This window comes from Aegilops tauschii, chromosome 6 (genome assembly GCF_002575655.3).
Source record: "Aegilops tauschii subsp. strangulata cultivar AL8/78 chromosome 6, Aet v6.0, whole genome shotgun sequence".
Lineage (NCBI taxonomy): Eukaryota > Viridiplantae > Streptophyta > Magnoliopsida > Poales > Poaceae > Aegilops > Aegilops tauschii.
In genome coordinates, this window is record NC_053040.3 from 491,954,057 (window position 1) to 491,973,560 (window position 19,504).

The 19,504-nt window shown below is 43.5% G+C and overlaps 4 protein-coding genes across 4 annotated transcripts; 2 read left to right on the forward strand and 2 right to left on the reverse strand.

The window, feature by feature from the left end:
• The first annotated feature begins 2,177 nt into the window (after positions 1-2,177).
• Positions 2,178-3,288, forward strand: LOC123494293 (uncharacterized). The gene has a single exon (XM_045229473.1). The coding sequence runs from the start codon at positions 2,193-2,195 to the stop codon at positions 2,985-2,987; it is 795 nt and encodes a 264-aa protein (XP_045085408.1). The 5' UTR covers positions 2,178-2,192; the 3' UTR covers positions 2,988-3,288.
• A 123-nt stretch (positions 3,289-3,411) lies between these two features.
• On the forward strand, positions 3,412-5,104 carry LOC109776155 (uncharacterized). The gene has a single exon (XM_045229475.2). It carries the CDS (start codon positions 3,556-3,558, stop codon positions 4,180-4,182), a length of 627 nt encoding a protein of 208 aa, XP_045085410.1. The 5' UTR covers positions 3,412-3,555; the 3' UTR covers positions 4,183-5,104.
• A 733-nt stretch (positions 5,105-5,837) lies between these two features.
• On the reverse strand, positions 5,838-8,601 carry LOC109776168 (uncharacterized). The gene is made up of 6 exons (XM_020334824.4): positions 7,787-8,601; positions 7,407-7,660; positions 7,081-7,303; positions 6,918-7,003; positions 6,670-6,761; positions 5,838-6,534 (listed from the first exon to the last, which is right to left on the reverse strand). The coding sequence occupies exons 1-6, from the start codon at positions 7,859-7,861 to the stop codon at positions 6,314-6,316; spliced, it is 951 nt and encodes a 316-aa protein (XP_020190413.1). The 5' UTR covers positions 7,862-8,601; the 3' UTR covers positions 5,838-6,313.
• Positions 8,602-17,703: 9,102 nt separating this feature from the next.
• Positions 17,704-18,123, reverse strand: LOC109776156 (ethylene-responsive transcription factor ERF109-like). The gene is made up of 2 exons (XM_020334820.1): positions 17,917-18,123; positions 17,704-17,865 (listed from the first exon to the last, which is right to left on the reverse strand). Exons 1-2 carry the CDS (start codon positions 18,121-18,123, stop codon positions 17,704-17,706), a joined length of 369 nt encoding a protein of 122 aa, XP_020190409.1.
• Positions 18,124-19,504: the final 1,381 nt, after the last annotated feature.

Below are 19,504 nucleotides of genomic sequence, written 5' to 3' on the forward strand. Positions count from 1 at the left end.
AAAGCATATATGGATGTGCCATAACTATTGCACATCTAAATCCTATGTCATTGATTTTACGCGAAGATTCGTGTGGGTATTTTCTTTTTTCTTTTTTTTTTAATTTTTATGCTTGATTGAGTCACTTATGCGTGTCCCTCAAAAAAAAAGAGATTCACTTAGGTGTGTAATAACTAGGGCACATCTAGATCTACCCTAGACAAACCCTATTAAATTTGTCCGACCCTTACGAGATCATAAAAAATTAAGCACAAATCTTGAGGTATCGAAATCATCTTCCTCAGTGCGCCTGAGCAATGGATCTTCAGAGAACCCTAGGAGGCAGGGTAACGTTGTTGACGCAGTGGACGAGAAGTCACTGGATGGAGCCAGAAGAAGCCGACAACAATGAACTGAGGATCAAATCATTGTCCAGAGAAGGTGGCGAAGGGGTCCGGGTAATCTTCCCATATCTAAGAGACATAACCGGGTCGGACCTGTGTCACGATATACCCTACGAAGTTGTAACTGGTCGTACATCGCCATTCGCAAACGTGAAGAAGCCAGAAGAACAAAACACGAACCGTCACCATCCGCTCCGACAGAGAACACCGTCCAAGGATCTAGTAAACAAAACATGCATATAGCATGTTTCGTGCATCTATATCATATAATCCATCAAATACACATCCCAGCTCATCTTTGCATCAACTCAACCAGGCCACACACACCTAGGATCCCTCATGCATCTACCGATGCAGAGGCCGGGGGAAAACCTCCTTTCAAAAAAAAACCTAGGATCCCTCATGCGATGCAGGCTAGAGCCACCCAGGCAACCAAACACGTCCATATTGAACCCTTTTATCGTCCATCCATTGGCGGAGCTTAGTGAGGGCCAATGCCTCCCCTCCCAAATATACTAAACCATCGAGTACCTCACTTAGTTTTGTTCACGTTAAAATTAGTTTAGATTTGTTATTTTTTGTCCATTTGGTTACAAATATTTGAAAATCTAACAAATTTCGTCCGTTTAGCATTAATTCCGTCCATGTTTTTGTTTGAAGCTTTTCAATTGGGCAGGATAATTTGGTGCTTACGGTTGAATGGTATGCGTCCCTAAAGTCGGCGGACATTTTTTTGATGAGGTTTATTTTGATGAATCGCGTTAGAGTTACCGTGTTAAGGAAGAGATGGATCAAGCTGAACGTGTTTGTTTGTCACGGTGCTAGTGTTGGTGGTTAAATAAAGTTTCAAAAAGCTTTTTTTAGGGGTAAAGCATTTATTCGCATAAGGGAAATAAAAGGTTCACAAACCAAAGGTCTCATCTGCACTAGCTGCAGGAATTACACAAAACCCGGAATCTCATCTCCAACAACCTGCATAATACAATCAGGTGGCACCTCATGCCACTCTTTATTCATCTCAATGCTAATCCCCTCTTTTGCTAGTCTATGCTTAATAGTACAAATTTGCTGCAAAACTGGATGGAATCGGCAAGAAAACAAAATTCCGCACCAAATCCATTCCCCAGTATCTCTCTATCCCTCTCTGTCTTGCCTTGTTCAACCGCCATGGATCTCTCGTCCCGTCGTCCGTGCGTGTACCTCGCCGGCACGACCGTGCCTCTCTGTCATCTACTCGAATCCCCACCCCAACTCTGGCCGTTGAAGGGTGGCGGGAGATCGAGCTTGACGGGGGACGGCGTGGGCCGCCTTCGCGGTGATCTGGCCGGTGCCGCCCTTTTTCTCGGTCGGCGCTCTGTCTGATGGCCTGCCGGAGTGACAGAGGCACCCCGAACGTGCATGATGCCGCCAACGCCCGAGACTGGGATCGACGGAGGCCCTGCATGCAAAGCAAAGCAGATGCTCTGCTTCGTGTCCGAGGCTCCGAGCTGGTCCTTTCCTAGCAAAGCAGACGCTCTGCTGCCAGCCAGCGTGTCCGCCGGAGATGCTCCCGGGGTGGTGAGAGGGAAAGGGATAGCGTGTCCGCCAGAGATGCTCACACGGTGGCCGGAAGGAAAGGCGACAGCGTGTCCGCCGGAGATTCTCTTGGCCCCCGTGCGTTCTATCTTTCTTGTCCCAACCAATGTACATCTCACAGGCACACCTCCTCGGCCTTGGCCGCACTCTGCTCCACTCCACTTTCCACTACCTGCCAGTACGTTGCCCCAAATTGATCCTCTCTCATTCGCAACTCGACATAGCCGGTGACCAATGGCGTCGGGCACCAGGGAGGAAGCTCCCAGTCCCAGCTCGCCCGTTGTGGTCCAAACTAACTCTCCACGGGAGATGGATGCCCGGCTGCTAGCGCTGGTCTGCTCAGGCACTTTCCAGGATCTAGAATCATTCCTCGACGGACAAGACCACCAAGCATCTTCCGTCGTCGGAGGGTCGGCGGCACGGCGACCTTCCGGTGACGACGAGGAAGCATTTCTCAGAGAGTCGGTCCTGGACGGGGTCACCGTCGGAGGCGACACTGTTCTCCATGTAGTCGCCACCAATGGTGACTCTCAAGACTTCTTGAAGAAAGCCGGCCTCGTCCACAGGAAGGCACAGAACCTCCTCTGTGCGCAGAACAATGACGGAGATACACCCCTGCATTGTGCGGCACGGGAGGGGAACTTCGCCATGGTGTCTCTTCTCATTGATCTTGCTAGAGGCCAGGATGACAATGCTAACAGTTTGAAGGCATTGCTGAGAACAGAAAACAAGATCAAATGGACAGCCTTGCATGAGGCTATCAAGTCTCTCCCTGTTGGGCACGATGATATGGTCGAGTTGCTCATGAAGAAGGACCCGCAGTTGGCCAGTTTCCCGAAAGATGGCACGTCGCCATTGTACCTGGCCATCTTGGAGGGGAAGAGTTTCATCGCGGAAACACTCTATGAGTTGAGTGGCGGGGTGCTCTCATACTCCGGACCAAATGGACAAAATGTACTGCATGCTGCTGTTCTCCGAGGCGAAGGTAAATGTGTTTTTCACCTGCCATTTTTCTTGTACATTTTTTAAATAATATGTCCAGTTTAAAATACATTTGCTTCATTACATTTTGGATTCAGGACCATTAGTGTATTGTTTGAAGCAAGGTTATGCGACGAGTTCTAAGTTCTAAAAACATATAGATTTGTGTGCTGGAATAATCCAAACATAGTTTTTATCGGTATATGTTAGTTTTGGAGTTTCATATCAGAATCTGTGTCGAGTAAGTAAACGATTCAGAGTTTAGGCAGTCACTGAATAGGCTATATATGTGAATACGCATAGCTTGTACACCACCAGAAAACAAGAAGAGAAATAAAGATAAAAAAGAAAAGACGCACGATATGTGCTCCCTTGCGTGCGTTCTCGTCGAGCAAATTCAGTGCGGATAAATGAAATTGTGTCTAGTGTTTCTGTTCATGCTCGGAGTTGTGCATACATGATGAGTTGTCTTGCTGCTGGAGATGATCTGTCGCAAGACTGCGGCTTCAATATTTGGGAAAACCTAACATCTAGTTTAGCATTACTTTCATATCTTTTCTGCCCTTTTGTTCTCTATTTATATTGATTGGTTTAACCGCTCGCAGATCCTAAAAAGATGTTGGAATGGAACAACGTCCTTGCATCGCAACGGGATAATAACGGACGGACACCGCTTCACTTTGCCGCCACAGCTGTTCTAGGGAATCAGAATATACTTTCACAAGTACTGAAAGCCAATGCAGAGGCATTGTATCAGCCAGACCACAATGGATCATTCCCCATACACATGGCTGCATCTGTCGGTGCAACAAGTGTAGTCAGTGAATTTATTGAAAATACGCCCAATTGTGCTGGTTTACGTGATGCTAGGAAAATGACATTTCTTCATGTTGCAGTTGATAAAAAGAAAATATCGACAGTTAGTTATGCTTGCAAGAACGGAACATTATCATGGATTTTTAATATGCAAGACAAGAATGGGAACACTGCAGTACACCTAGCTGCCCAGGCTGGCAGTGTTAAAATATTTTGTTGTTTGTTCAGGAATAGACAAGTACAATTGAATTTGACAAATAAGAAAGGGGAGACTCCACTAGATATAGCGTATCAAAATATTCCTAAAGGGCTGCATGCTTACATGGTAATCACTGGTAATGTACACTGTCATTTTACTTTTAAGCAGAAGCTTACAGGTGAGCATAAACAACTGAGATTTGTGCGGTCTAACTTATACTTATGTTGATTTTGCAGCACAGTGAAGCAAGAATACTCTCCTTACTTCAATATGCTGGTGCCAAAAAGGGTATCCGTCACCAGGATTACCTTGAGAAAAACAATATTGTCCAAAAAAAGCAGGGTGAAATAGATGAAATGGAGAAAGTGAAGGACGCGACACAAAGTCTATGTATTGGGTCGGTCCTTATCGCAACCGTGACATTTGGTGCAGCTTTCGCCATGCCTGGAGGTTACAGAGCTGATGATCACACTAATGGAGGCACACCAACACTCGCTGGAAGGTATGGTTTTGACGCATTCACTCTGGCCAACGGACTTGCGTTCACTTGCTCCACTATGGCAACAATTTCTCTCATGTCTTCTGGATCACCCGTACGACATCCTCGGAGCCGGATAGAGCACTTACGCATTGCGTACTATCTCATGTCGGTTTCAGTTACAAGCTTGGTAGCTGCATTTGCACTTGCTACCTATACCATACTAGCCCCACTTGCTCATAAGACTGCCATGGGGTTATGTATCTTGAGTTCTCTCATATTGGTCTATCAAAATTGGGAATTGGCAAGCAATAATATTGCCATGGTAGCACCCCTCTGCAGCAGAAAAGGGAAATTGTGGACATTTGGAGTGTCAGCATTATTTATCGTGGCCAATGTCCTAATTCAGTTGTGGCCCATAATAGTAGTATTTTCTCTGGCCACAATAAACTACCATAGTCGAAAAGTGGAACCATCGGTACACCTGCCAACACCATTAAATTGAAGAGGGGCCGAATATAGGCAGTGAAAGAGGACATATTATCTGTATCAGTGCCATATTTTCCAACTGTGATTTTTTCCGTATTATCAGATGGAGATTTCGATCAGATATACTACCATCCAAATTGTGTTTTTGTTGAGAAACTTTAATAATATGTTTATGTGTTCTGTTGTGCTTAGAGACATTTCTCTGGAAGTGTTATTGCGCTTGTAACAATGTAAACAATGGTCAGTGTATTTATTTGCAAACTGCTTTGTGATGATATATGCAATTCAACTGGCCTAATAGAAGGATATATGTTATTTTCTGTTATGAATTGATCTTTTTAACAGTTATTTTGAGTATAAATTCCTCTATACTGATTGCAAAGAAATCACTCCCTCTGTTCCATATTTTTTGTTGTGGTTTTAGTTCAAAATATGGAACAGAGGGAGTACGTATTTGGTCATGCCGGCTGGCCACACCTGTAGAATGGTGTCACACTCTCTGCCATGCCACTAGTGGTCTCTTGGTATGTCTTCCCAACAGCATACATAGTGGAGGGCCTAATGGTCTCTAGGTATGTCTTCCCAAGAGCATCATTTTTATTACGGAACCCAGTGAAGAACCAACAGGCTCAGTTCCCCAGCAGGGTCGGCAGCATCGCGCGGTGTCGTTTGCCGGAATCCAGGGCATTTGGATGGCATCATCGCGTATGGCGGCTGGCCTTCGCCTTCTAAGAGAAGGGGAAAGCCTGCTAAGTGGTGCTTGAGATCTCAATGGGATGACAGATCAAAAGTCAGAAGTATCCCACCTAGGTGGTGCTTCGTGTATCGGTACAGAGTACGAATATCTTGTCATGATCTTTCCGTACGTGAAATCCAACTGAAAATTACTTTGGATCCAAAACAACGCATGATTGCATCGTCAAAGATGATGTATTTCTCCTCATCTTTGTGCTCCAAACAACAGGCAGAGTGAATAAAAACTGTACTTACATGCTACTACTTCCGTCTCAAAATATAAGACGTTTTTGTAGGCTAGTTGTTGGAGTGTCATTAAGACAGTGAAGTACAGTAAAAGCCCGACGGGTGATACCAGGTGGATTGCCAAACTATATGCATCGACGTCGCATTTCATGAGCTGCATTTCTATGAAAATGTTGTGTTACAACTATATCATGCCCGTCGATGAACAAAAAACAGAGCATGCAGTCCGACACCTAATCCGATCCACACAGGTCGATGCAATAGGTTATTGTATCTTCCTGCAAGTTCAGAAAGAAGAAATATCCAGTTCATGTTGTTCTACCAAATCCTACATGATGTTTTTGGTGTCATATCTTCACATTGTCATGTGCAATGCCATAGAAACACCGGCAAAATCTATGGGGTGCCGTGTCATTGACGGTGAGACGACGTGAAGAAAGTGAAGTCGGGGTGGTGCGCACCGACTTGCTTCAACCAGGAGGACGCTGCCCAATGGAGCTCAGACAGCCTCCTGGGGTCGGATGACCCTGGCCTCCTCCACAAATCCCCTTGCATCCGGTACGTGGCCAGCCCGAACGGCGAGAGCGCGGCGATCTCACCATCGTCGTGCTCCGGTCCGTTGTGTATGTTGTCTGCGGGAGAAGAAACAACGGCGCTTATTAGCATCAGCAATGACTGCAAATTATCTGCTTCCTAGTACATTGCCATGGTGGAAGAAATCTGTTGTTCTTCACAACCAATGTACGTGGCAGATGGTAAATATGTACCTTGAAAGACCGATGAGATGGAATGGTAGGTGAGGAAGCAGGCGGAGGACCCCTTCAGGTTGACATAAGCAGGGATGTGATAGATTGGGTACCTAATGACCATAAATAAGTCAATGTTGATTTGTTAAACCGCACCATTCATACCTCAGCAAGATAATGCTAACAAAATGAAGTCTGGACCGACCAGCAAATAAGTAGAGAACAGCGGAGTGATGTCAGAAATCCAAGTGGGTTAGTTAATTAAGTACCATGCCACGGACATCCAGCTGGACGGCGAGAGCTCCGCGCTGCTGAGCGACATGAGGCACGGGTAATCGTGAGCCAGCTCCGCCACCTGCTCAGCATGGATCAAGAATCAGAATCACCGACCAACTCCGGCAAACCGAAGGGCAAAGATGGCCATGGATGAACCTTGTGAGCCAGCGGCACCCTCTCATAGGGCGAGTCCCACTCCCTGTACTGAAAGTTCAGGTACCCACTCTGCTTCGCTGAGACGCCGGTGGAGCCGTTGCCGTCGTAGGTGGAGGAAGAATCGTCTTCGTCTGACGCGGCGTCCCAGGAGGAGGACCCTGATCCGGCGAACCGGTCAGCTACGCTATCGTCGCTCCACGAATCCGTCTCGCTCCCCGTGCTCCTGCTCACCAAGAAATAAATCAATGGTTGTTTCCCAGAACTATTGGTGGATCGATCGAAACGCACCGGTGGCTGTTCCGGTCACTGGCCGATCAATTGATTACCTGGAGGTGGCGCCGAGGCTGTGAGAGGTGGGCTTTGTGGCGGTGTAGAGCTGGACGGCGGAGAGGTAGGGGACGAAGTGCTGGGTGGTGACCACGGCGCGGTCACCGGCGTCCCGGACGGGCACGGCGAGGCCGTAGGCGCTGCTCTCGGCGTAGTGCTCCCACAGGTCGGACAGGGCGAAGTACTCCACCGCGTCCTTGTTCTTGCCGTCCGGCTGCTGCCACACGCTGCTGGGCGCGCCCTGGAAGCGTTCCTGCCGACCAGAGAAGACCCAAACTGTTGAGAACAGAGGAAAACAGAGCCATTCTTGCCGGTAAAAGTAGAGGACCTGCCATGACCAGTTTGTAAGGAACTAAGGATAGAGAGATGGATCACGTACCATGGTGGCGGAGCGCCATGGGAGCAGGGGCGTGGCGGCCTGGAGAAAGGCCTCGAGATTGCTGCTGCTCTTCATCTTTATCTTTTGCAATCAGACCGCTTGGACGCATCAACGTGCAAAATGATCTGCGTGCTGTTCTTCGTCCCGAGATCGATCAACCCGGCAAGAATCGGAAGGAATGGATCAAGATTGGGAGAGTCTTCCAGCTGAAATAGCAATTGATACTACTAGTTTCTAGTGGTGCTAGCTAGCTGAGGCGAGGTAGGAGGAGACGGTGGATAGGAGGAAGCTAGGGGAGCGGTGGAGTGATGGATCGGATAGAGGGAGGGGAAGCTCATCCACAGCATCGAATCCAGCAATCCAATTATGATTTATCCATGCAGACACACACACCCAGAGGTAGGTGGCTAGCTAGGAGATGAGAAGAATTGGGTGCCGGTTGATTTGCAGGGATGATGAAGAAGTACGACCATGTCAATCACTTGTGGGCGATGGGGGCAGAGCCAAAATGCTCGGCTAGCAACTAATGGCCGTGGGCTGTGGGCGTAGATTCGCGGGCAGTGGAGGAGATCCAACACCCACCGTGCTGTCGCTGCTGTCCACACACGCACGCGCTCCGTAACAAATGCACCACTGGCTTAGCTTAACTGCTCCATGTGACGTGGTATTGCCTAGCTAGCTAGTGGCCAGGCAGTAGAGATGGAGGAATTCCTGCGTGTGGATGGAGGCGAAGTGAGTACACCGCACCGCACCTTTCGCTACGGATGATGTGTCCGCCATTAGCTAAGCTGGTTCGAAGAGTACTCCCGATGTGAGATCCAGGAAAGTAAGAAAGGGAAAGGGTTTTGGATAAGCCGTTGATCGACGATCAACTGAACAGTAGCGGGGTAGGGGGGCGGTGGCGGTGGCAGCAGATCGATGCTTTTTCGACAAATTTGACTTTGGACAAAGCTGTAATTTCGCGTGATCTGACTTAAGTAATGTGATGACTTTCGGTCACTGACATGTGGCCAGCTTGTGAATGGGCCCACATGTTAGTGAGTGCTAAGTCAAGTGACTTGAGTTAGAGTATTTTAGTCACAATCGGTATAGTACTTGTGGTGAATGGTTGTGGCTTTGGTGGCTGTGGAACAGGCTTAGGGCATCTCCAACAGTAGCCTTATATTTTGGCTATGGTAACCAAAAACAATTCTACTTTTACATCGTATCTAGAAATTGGATACCTGAATCCCAGGTTCTATTTTTACCATATGTATTTGTGCATATGGAATGCTCTGAATAATATCAAACTCATGTCAAATAAATCCCACACAAATCGTACTAGTACTTAATTATTACATATTTCGTCAATCCCCGACCCGAAATTCAACACAAAATTGTTCATAAACCCTAATGTGCGTTAGTCTATATTATGGTTGTCTAGCCCTCCTCCTACGAATCACCTCACGGACGACAACAAAACGGCTTTGTTTCGGCTGCTTGTGCTTCTTCATGTCGAACTACATCATCATGGCAATGTCCTCATCTTCATCCCACTAATATTCCTCCTCGGAGTAGGAATCATCATAAGACACTGAATCATGCCATCTCATCTACACAATAGAACAACCTCCATTATGACTAGTCCTAGCTAGCTCGCAACAAATAGCAAAAAAAGAACTGAGGGTGGGGGGGGGGGGGGGGGGGGGGTGGGGGGTCATCGAAAACTTAGCGAGCACCGAGCTTGATTTCGGTCGACGGAGCTCGGCAGGGCCTAGGCGATAACCAATGCCTAGGTGATGGTGGGGACATAGGCAGCAGGGAGCGGCCAAGGCTCATGGGCCCTCGGCAGCCGAGCTTGATTATTTTAACAATTTTAGCATGCTATGTTAATTTTCACTCAAATAAACAACAACATCAAAACTTTCTGTTTCAGCACATCAAAGCATATAGTCGCATCTTAATATGCTAAAGGCAATCCTTGCACTTTAAATTTGCAGTACATTGGTATATACAAGGGGATGATTATTTTTATGAGCAACTTCCATTACAAACATTTACATTGTTTCCATGGGCATGAGCACAACTCTTCAAGCTCGAACCCTAATTCTACAATGCTCGACCTTCCAATCACTTCTCTTTTTAAAAAATAGGTTCCCCTTTTCATTTTATTTTGAAAATTTTGTGTGGTGAAACAGCGGAATAAATTACTCTTTAAAAATTCTAGATTGCGTCATAGGCGGTGCTTTATTTAAATTGATATTACTAGGCTTTTCTCATGTAATCATTTCATGAAGATCCCAAAGTATATCAAAGACAAATTTAATTAACAAATGTGGCTCTTAGTAGGGAGGACATTGTAACATAGAGCATGTAATATCAAAGTCTAGCCCTCTTCCTACGCATTGGCATGTCATAAGAGAACAATTCATTAAGACAAAGTAATTATCAATGCATGATATAAGTGGTTTCTTGCAATTTTAGTGTATTTGGGACATAGAGAGGGAGGAATAAGGGTCCTTTCTCATAATATTGCAAGCAGTAGCGATAAACTTAAAATTATAATTTTTGTACTAGCATCATCATGAGCACAAGTGAATCTTAAACCACCAATATATTTGGGAGAGTTGAGAAACAAGACAAGACCATCAATTGTGGATGCAAAATTAGCAATTGTATTTTTACCATAAATAATAGTAGCATATTCATGTCCATATATTTCTTCTATATGAGCATAATGACCTTTGGTATAGTAAGTATAGAAGTCAAGAAAAAGGGAGTTTTCATCTAATTAGTTGAAAGGCTCGTAAATTTCATCAGTACAGTTTTCATCCCCCGGTAAGCATGCAGGGTAAACAACAATAGGTTGAGTTAAAGAGTTATTAGTCTCATTCCTCGCAAAAAAAGAGAGTTAGTCTCATTGGAAGATCAACACGGGTACCTAATCCACTCTCCCCCTTTTGGTCTTCACTCTCCCCGTCTTCTTTCTCATCTAATGAGCACTTCTTTTTAACAGTTTCATGTTCCTTCTTCTCACATGTTGTTCCTACGGAACATACGCCTCTTCTCGGGTAGTGGCGACTCTCAATTTGTTATCTAATTCAAGGATAGTATCTAAAACTTTTAAAACAACATTCAAGGATCTTATATTTCAAAGATTTAATAGCACAAGCAACATCATTTGTTTCAACTTTATCCACCATAGAAGCAATATCATATGCATCCCTAAAGGTAAGAAACATGTTCAACTTGCTCTATCTCATAATAATTATACTCATACTTAACATACGAAGCTAGTGTATTATTGACATGGTACTCACATTGGAATAGAAAGTGTTGAGAACATTTCCTAGAGAAACACGCTATATGATATATAAATTTCAGACATATCACCACGCCATCCATTCATTCTTTTAGCATACCCTTCAAGTGTTTCCCTTCCTAAGAAAAACGGTGTTTTAGAAACAAAATCATGCTCTCCCAATGTATTTCCCCATACTAAGCCAGGTTGTATTTTAGCACAAGCACAAATGGATGCAAGATATTCGAAGTATCTACTTCTATGGTGAGGATTTTAGGAGGTTCCTCAACTCCTTTGTTAGTAAGTAGAACTAGTTAATTTTGTTTCCTACATATAATGAAAGATAGAAAATAATGAAAAAACATAAAATATATTTATTGATAAATCAAATAAATGCACCCGAGAATATTCACCCTACCGGTATATCCCCCAGCAATGTCGCCATGTAAAGGCCTGATAATCCCCAAATTCAAGGAATTGTTGTAGCATTTTTCAATATGGAGGTGGAAGTATGAAGTGTTGATATCCGAAAGGAGCAAAAGATAGGAATCTATTTCTCTCATGCTTTATCTGCCCACTAATACAACCCTATGTACACTAAGTGTTTGCTTTACATAGACTCTCTGACTAAAGATAGTTTACAAATATAAAAGAGGTAATGAGCAAGATTATTGAGTACTAGTCAATAAAAGTTAGTTGTAACAGAAAGTTGCAATAAAGTAAAATGAAGCAACTATGAAGTAGTGGTGGTAGGTGTTGCAGAATTGTCCCTAGCTAATTGGCTACGATACTAGACCGATAATCATGCATTGTAGTTTTATATGTGGGGATGTCTGTGCTAACATGCATCAAAATCCATTGACTACTAACATGTTCTTTTGATTGAAGTGCTTAGCAAGCATCTGTAAATACTTTGAACTTAAGATAAAATACAACCATGACATTAATCACCATGGGTCCTCTTTACCCCATATGCTTTGACTTGTACACCCAGGCACCATAATATTTGTCACTCCGGTCGCCCTATGCATATTCACATCAACATATTATTAGAACTAAACTGTGATCTAAGATACAACACCATATCATAACATACAACTCATATCACTCGTAATAGATCACCAAAGCAATAAGACAAAATAAATCTACTCAGACATAACGAAAGTGCAATAAATCTTTGGATACAAATTCATCACATCAAACACCATCTTTAAGTAGGGGATTACAAAGCTTTGTAGTTAAGTGGACCACTTTTGAGAGGGAGGTGGGCGATGGAGATGGTGGTTTTCGATGGAGACAATGGCAGTGAGAATAGTTCCCAGCATCTTTCTGGTGCCGTCGATAGAGATTGGAAGAGATCTCCCTTCTTCTTCTTCCTTGGCCTTCTACCTAGGTGGGAGAAGCTTCCCCTCTGGTTCTTGGTGTCCATCATGGACCCTGGGGGGAAAGAGTCCCCTGGAGATAGGATCTATCCTTGGAAAGTAGTGTTCTAGATGCTGAAATATGAGTCTTGCCACCGTTTTATTTTATTTCGGAGACCCATAAATCCAAAAAATGCAAAAGAAAACTGGGGAGAAGTTTGCGGGAAAAGGATGTCACCTGGAGAGCTCCCTACCTCCAATGCGGTAGGGGCTCATTGACAAGTCATAAGCCATGGGAGGAGGCTATGTGGAGGCTTGGTGAGCCTCTTCCAGGTGGCCTACTAGCCCATGGGGCTCTCTGGTATAGAAAACATCCCCATATTTTATTTTTTCTGTCCCTAGAAATATCATATTTTGTGTGCATTAAAACACTAGAAAACAACAATCGACACTTGACATTGAATTAATATGTTAGTACACTAAACATAATATAACAAGCCGCCAAAAGTATGTTTATATGTTATAAATATAGCATCAAAATAACAAAAGTTATGGATATGTTTGAAACATATCATGGGGAGCCTAAGAAAAGCTTGTCAAAATATGCCTATGTGAGGGATCTAGTTTGGAAGCCAACCTGACATGAAAACGACAATAAAAACCAATTGCAAATCTGGTAAATATTTAGGCTAACAGGTTTTATTTGTGAATTAACTTTTAATCCAATGTTGTCACCATGCTGGTATTTTCTTTGTGAACTTTGTGATTTCGCTTATCTCTTGTTGTGTGCACCTAGCAACTTGCTTTGTTTGCAATCACTAGCCATCTCCTAGCCTGTTTAGGCAAACTAGAAGCTTCCTGCACAAACTAGATTGTGTCGTGGTGCGGATACTAATACGCTAACATCCGCTTGTTTAGATTTTCATACAATTAATAAAGAAAAACAATAGAACCACTGGATTTGACATACATATGCATGCTACGAACAATATGATTTCCATACCAGGTAGAAATCATATATATTACGATACTTAACTACTGATTCCCAAGATCAATACATGTATATTTGACCAAGAACCGAGCACCGACGTCGTACGAGAGGAGAGGGAGGAGGTACTAAAGGATAAACTACTTATTGACATCGTGTACACTCTAGAATCATGTACTCCCTCCATTCCTAAATATAAGACCTTTTAGAGATTCAATTATGGACTATACCCGGATGTATATAGACATACTTTAGAGTGTAGATTCACTCAGTTCTACTCTGTATGTAGTCTATAGTGAAATCTCTAAAAGATCTTATATTTAGGAATGGAGGGAGTATTTAGTTACACCAAATCTTGATATATACAATCAATAGCAGTCGAACAAGTTCTATAGATAACTATGAATGATATTGAAATGATGCATACAAAACACAACATAATATATTAAGGTGTATAAATTAATTTGTGGACTTATGTGGTACTTTTTGTATTCTCAATTTTAACGTGAAAACCACCGTAATTGTTTTTTATAAACAACCGAAGTTAGACCAAAAAACTGCAAAAGTATTATATTTCTAATACGATCATTACGGATATATAAAATTTGTGTAACTTAATGTATATATGAGTGATGCCATAGTTAATTCCGCTAGTAATAGATAGCTAAAATAAAAAATATAGCAAAATATATTACTAAATGTATCAATAAGGATCAACATATAGTTGTATGTCACGAATTGTTGTGATGAAGTAAAAAGATTGGTATAAATGGTGATACCAATTCATTTAGCGGGCTCATGACCTAGAAAATAGTTACACCATCCATATTGATTAATAAGTATGTACTTTGGAAGACTAATAGGATCAAATGGTAGATAAGGAAGCAGATAGGAGTGCCCCTTAAGTTGACATCAGCAGGAATGTGATAGATAGAGTACATAATCATTGATCGCAGATAAGTTGATCTAAAGTTCATCATATCTCAGCGAGCTCTAACAAATGATTTTTCGACTGACTAGGGAATAAGTGGAGAACATTGGAGTGATGTCAGTAATCCCAGTTGGTTTAGTTGATAAGTACTGTGCCAGGGACATCCAATTGAATGACGAGAGCTATGCATGTCGGAGCAACATGAGGTTGGGGTAATCCTAAGCGAGCTCTGCCACCTCCTCAGCACAAGAGTGGTCAATCAAGCATCAGAATCACCGACCAACTCCAATAGACCAATAAGCAAAGATGGTCACAAACCTTGTGAGACAACAACACCCTCTCGTAGGGGGAATCCTACCCGTAGTACTAGAAACTTGGGTAGCTATTTAGGTAGCTATTTTTTTTTCTGATTTTATAGCAGACCTAAAAACTGGATATCTAAGTTTCAATTTCTATTTTTACCACACATATTTCTGCATATGTAATGCCCTAAGTAATATGAGACTCATGTCAAATAAATCCCATACAAATAAATAGAAACAATACTTAATTATTATATAGTTCATCAATCAACAATCCAAAATTTAACCTAATTGTACTTCAACCCGAAAGTGCATAAGCCTATTATGGTTGTCTACCCTCTTACAAATCACCTCACGGCTCACAATGGCACCGCCTTGTTTCGGCCACTTGTTTTTCTCCATGCCGATCAACATGATCATGGCAATGTCCTCATTTTCATCTCACTCATGTTCCCCCTTGGAGCAGGAGACATCATATGAGATCAAAACCACACCAACTCATCTATATAATAGAACATTTTCCATTTGAACAAGCCCGAGATCGCAAGAAATAGCAAAAAAAAAACCTTGTAGGAATTTCGCCGAACACATAGCGGGCACCGAGCTTTATTTTTGTCGGCGGAGATCACCACACTGGAGATGGCCACTGATGCCTAGGGAAGGTGTACGAAGAGACGGTAGGAATGGAGGTGAGTCAGGAGAGTGGGCAAGACCGACTGTGTCGCGATGCATGAGCATTAAGAGCTCAGCCGAGAGCCACGCCTTGGTGGTGATCGCGCCGGCGGTGGCCGACCAGGAGGCGGCGGTAGGGCGGCAGGGCTGGGAGTGGCTTGAATAGGCGTGCCGATTTTCAACGCAATCACGGAGTCACGACGAATGTCATGAGCAGAAGGAATGGCGGTGGAGCTCGGGTCTACAGCGGGAGCATCGATGACAACGTCTATTGCAGGAATCAGCCGACGCCTAGTCGAGCCGCAGTGAGACAGTGGAAATGTTCACGGGAGCGCTGGTTGTTGTATGCGCCGCATTTTTTTGGGTATTGTGGTAGTGAGGACCTATATTTTTGTTCTTGGTAAAATGCCAGTGTACACTCTCTCTCACATGCATACACCAAACATGGCAGAAATGTTAATAAAAATGCCAGTAAAGTTGCATGTTACCTTTTTAATTTTCATGCATCAATTTAATGTGCTTTAAAATATAAACATGCAACTAAAAGAAATAAATGTGAGACTTTTACTTGTAGGGAAAAATAAAGGTGAGACTAAAAAACTTGAAAATTTTAAACTGAGATGGGCCCAACAAACGAAAAATGAGGGAGGAGCTGCTAGCTACTACCACACCAATAAGTGAATATTGTTATCCTGGCCTTTTCATGCAAACGGGAGAGACCTCGTGCAAACCATATTACGCCGCGTGCGCTGACCAATATGCCAACTTTCAGTTTATGCGAAAAGGTGGCCAAAAACTGAACACTAGGCCTTTGAATTTTGATACACCTATGCGTGTGCTGAACAATTGTGATTACTTTCTTTATTTCTTTGTAACACTTACAAAGCCATATTTATAGAAATTAAAAGTTAATTTTAGACTGGGTCCTTGGAGAAATTGACTACATTTCCCTCCTTCACTCAATGACAACGCGTTGTGAGCGAAGTTCGATGCCGTCTCCAGACCTCCAAAACACCGTCAAAATTAGGGAAACGTTGGCTACACAATGGGCTGAACTCAACAGTCGGAGCTAGAAAGCGCCAATGACAACAGTTTCAAACATAGACCGTTGTCTCGAAGAAGAAGCCGACAAAGACGGCTTGATGATCACCCCAAATCTCGCTAGATAGATCCTAGGAAGCTAACCTCACAAGCTAGCCGAACATCACCGATTGGAGAAGGAGGAAGAGGACGAGGACACGAAGCGACAACGTCCAATCTGCTAGAAGAAACCTTGGGAGACCCCATGCATAACAAAAGGATACACCCATATCCACCACTCTAGCTACCAAACGATCCACCACCCTCCTTTGCACCGCTCATGAGTTGGACCAACAGTCAGGAAAACCTTGTTCTTGATCTGCATGGCACCACCATTGCAACTGGAAACGAATTTATAATCCTAAGAGACCCAATTACAACCTCGTAATATAGATCCAAGGTACCCAACCCCTCCCGCCGCCAAAGTGGTAGGTCAAGGAATACGGGGCCCATGGCCTCGCCGGGAGCGAGTAGAGAGACATATGTCCATTGTTTTTATAGAGGGAGGCAACTAGGTATTTTTCAATATGCTATAGAATGACGACAGACAATATGATTTCCATACCAAGTATGAAGCACATATGTTTCGATGCAAGACTATTTTATTCCCAAGATCAATGAATATATTTGGCCATAAAACGAGTACGAACAACGAGCAATAGTAGTGGGCAGTTGTAGCTATGGGTGGACAGGGTGGTTGACCACCCTGAAATTTTCCGTTAGCATGTATAGCATTGGAAAAGCATTTTTTCTGAAAAATATAAATTTATGTTAGCGCTTCCCTTTTTCATTGTAGAGCATCTCCAATAGAAGATGTATATTTGGAGATGTAAAAGTAGGTGTTGTATAATTTGCATAATCAAAAAGTGCTTTTTACATCTTCAAAAAAGTCCCATCTCCAAGATGATGTAAAACTCCAACTGCAACACATGATGTATTTGAAGATGTAAAAAAGTTCAACTATTACATCATTTCAAACATAATTCAAACATAGCAAGTTCATTTGAATCAATCATACTTCTAAACTAAACATAATTAAACATAGTTCTAACTAAAAGATAATTAAACATAGTTCAAACTACTACATCCATCAACTACTACTACGCCAACTACAAGTTCCAATAACTACTTCAACTACATCAAACATAAAACAATTCCTCATTGGAGCTCTTGAACTGCTCCCAGAACTCCTCCTTGTTGGGTCATCGCACCCTTCCTTCGAGTCACCCCAGTCCGACGAGAAAGACTCGACGGGGACCAACGTGGAGGGGCTAGCCTCATCCTCCTTCACCGCCTTCTTCTTCTACTCGGCCTCGTGCTTCCAATAGAACTCGTGCTCGTCCTCGAAGTACTCTGGATCCTCCCGTGTGAAACTTGCCATCGCCGCCTCATCACAATCACTGGGAGCAAAGAGAATCACCGGCTTCTTCTTCCTCTTCTTCTCCTCGTTCTTCTCGTCCATCCACTGAATGTTAATATTCTTCGGCCTGATTAGCTCCGTGCCGACCTAAGTCACGATCTCCGGGGAGTTCATTTCATGCCTCGGCCGACCGAAATGCCACACGGCAATGCAGTATGCACGCGCCACCTTGTCGACGGAGTCGAACGTGCCGACCCAGTTGCAATGGCCATCGCACTGGAACTCCACGCTGAAGTTTTCGGATGGCTTCTTCCGCACCCCTAAGAAGCCGGTCTTTCTCCTCGAGATCTTCTTCGGCGGCATGGCGGCTGCGCGGTTGTGAACCGAGCAGCGGCAAGGTGGCGATTGATGGTGGCAGGGCGGCAGCTGTGCGGCGCAAGAAGCTCGAGTATGGCAGCGGAAAAGCGGCGGCGGGTGTGCAAATCGAATCTAGGGGCGCCGGGGGGAGCGCAAATCAGTCGGTGGCGATTCAGAGGTGAAAAAGCAACCGATTTGGTGGCAGGCAGCGGCGGGGGTGGTGGAGCGGCCGGATCTGGCGGCAAGGCGGTGGAAATGCGGCGACAGAGAGGAAGCGGTCGTGTGGTAGGTGGAAATGGAATGAAGCGGCGGTTGGACGGTTGGCACGCGGCTTACCTTTTACATCACCAGGGAGCTGGAGATGCAAATTTGCATTTCCAAGTGTTGTATTTTGCTTCACCTGGAGGAGGTGATGTAATTCTTTTTTGCATCTACATCATCTGGTGGAGCATCGTTTTAGGCATTCATGATGTAAAAGTTAGTTATTTTTGCATGTACACCTTCTATTGGAGATGCTTTTATACCACCCTGCTGGATACACCACTATTGCATAGAGCGGTTATTCAGTGATAAGCGACTTGTTTCTTTACTATAGAATAAATTACTCTCTTACTAATGGATAAACTACTTGTTAGCATCTCGTACACTCTTGAATATTGTATCAAGTTCATCCCAAATGTAGTGCATACAATCTAAAGCACTCGACCAAGTTCTTTAGATAAATAAAGATACTATGGAAAAGACCCATACAAACACATCATATAATATACTGAGGTGCATGAACTAATATGTGGGCTAATGTGATATATTCAATATTTTTTGTGGTACAATTAACTATAATGACTTTCTTTGCTGAAGGAACAATGTAAACCAAAAAAAGTTAAATAAACTGCAAAATACTTTTTCTAGTTTATAAAAACTGTTGTGATGTTTTTCCCCACTGTCTCACTTGAAATTGTAAGAATGACATACATTTGGTGGCAGGAAGTGTTATGATGAAATAAAAAATTTCAGTATAAATGTGTGAATGTACGATGTTATCTCTGAACTAATGACTAACTCTCTTGTATACTAGTAGAAGAAGCCCAAAAATAAGCCGTTGCACACACCCAGTATAACACACGCACACCCATATGTAGTGATTTTTTAGAAGATGAGTATTGTTGACGTCAGATTTTGGCACGGAAGAAAAAATATTATTAAAATTGCCTCAAATGAAACAGTTTTGAACATATGAAATTTCCGTGTCATTGAAAAGACCAACTTTGATGTTCGAGTCATCTTCATCGAAGGTCATATGCAATCTCGAGAGCCAAAACAGTGTGCTGCTGAAGTTCTGTCAAGGTTATACTTTACCATTTTGCAAGCCAATTTTCTCCCTTAAGAT

What these genes read in the sequence shown, in the direction of transcription:
- LOC123494293 (XM_045229473.1), top strand. Translation starts at nt 2,193, where the DNA reads ATGGCGTCGGGCACCAGGGAGGAAGCTCCCAGTCCCAGCTCGCCCGTT.
- LOC109776155 (XM_045229475.2), top strand. Translation starts at nt 3,556, where the DNA reads ATGTTGGAATGGAACAACGTCCTTGCATCGCAACGGGATAATAACGGA.
- LOC109776168 (XM_020334824.4), bottom strand. Translation starts at nt 7,861, where the DNA reads ATGAAGAGCAGCAGCAATCTCGAGGCCTTTCTCCAGGCCGCCACGCCC. An exon ending in AGCTGGATGTCCGTGGCATG is followed by an intron (nt 6,762 to 6,917) that starts GTACTTAATTAA and finishes TATGGTCATTAG; the next exon opens with GTACCCAATCTATCACATCC. An exon ending in CATCTCATCGGTCTTTCAAG is followed by an intron (nt 6,535 to 6,669) that starts GTACATATTTAC and finishes CTTCTCCCGCAG; the next exon opens with ACAACATACACAACGGACCG.
- LOC109776156 (XM_020334820.1), bottom strand. Translation starts at nt 18,123, where the DNA reads ATGCCGCCGAAGAAGATCTCGAGGAGAAAGACCGGCTTCTTAGGGGTG. An exon ending in AAATGAACTCCCCGGAGATC is followed by an intron (nt 17,866 to 17,916) that starts GTGACTTAGGTC and finishes ATTAACATTCAG; the next exon opens with TGGATGGACGAGAAGAACGA.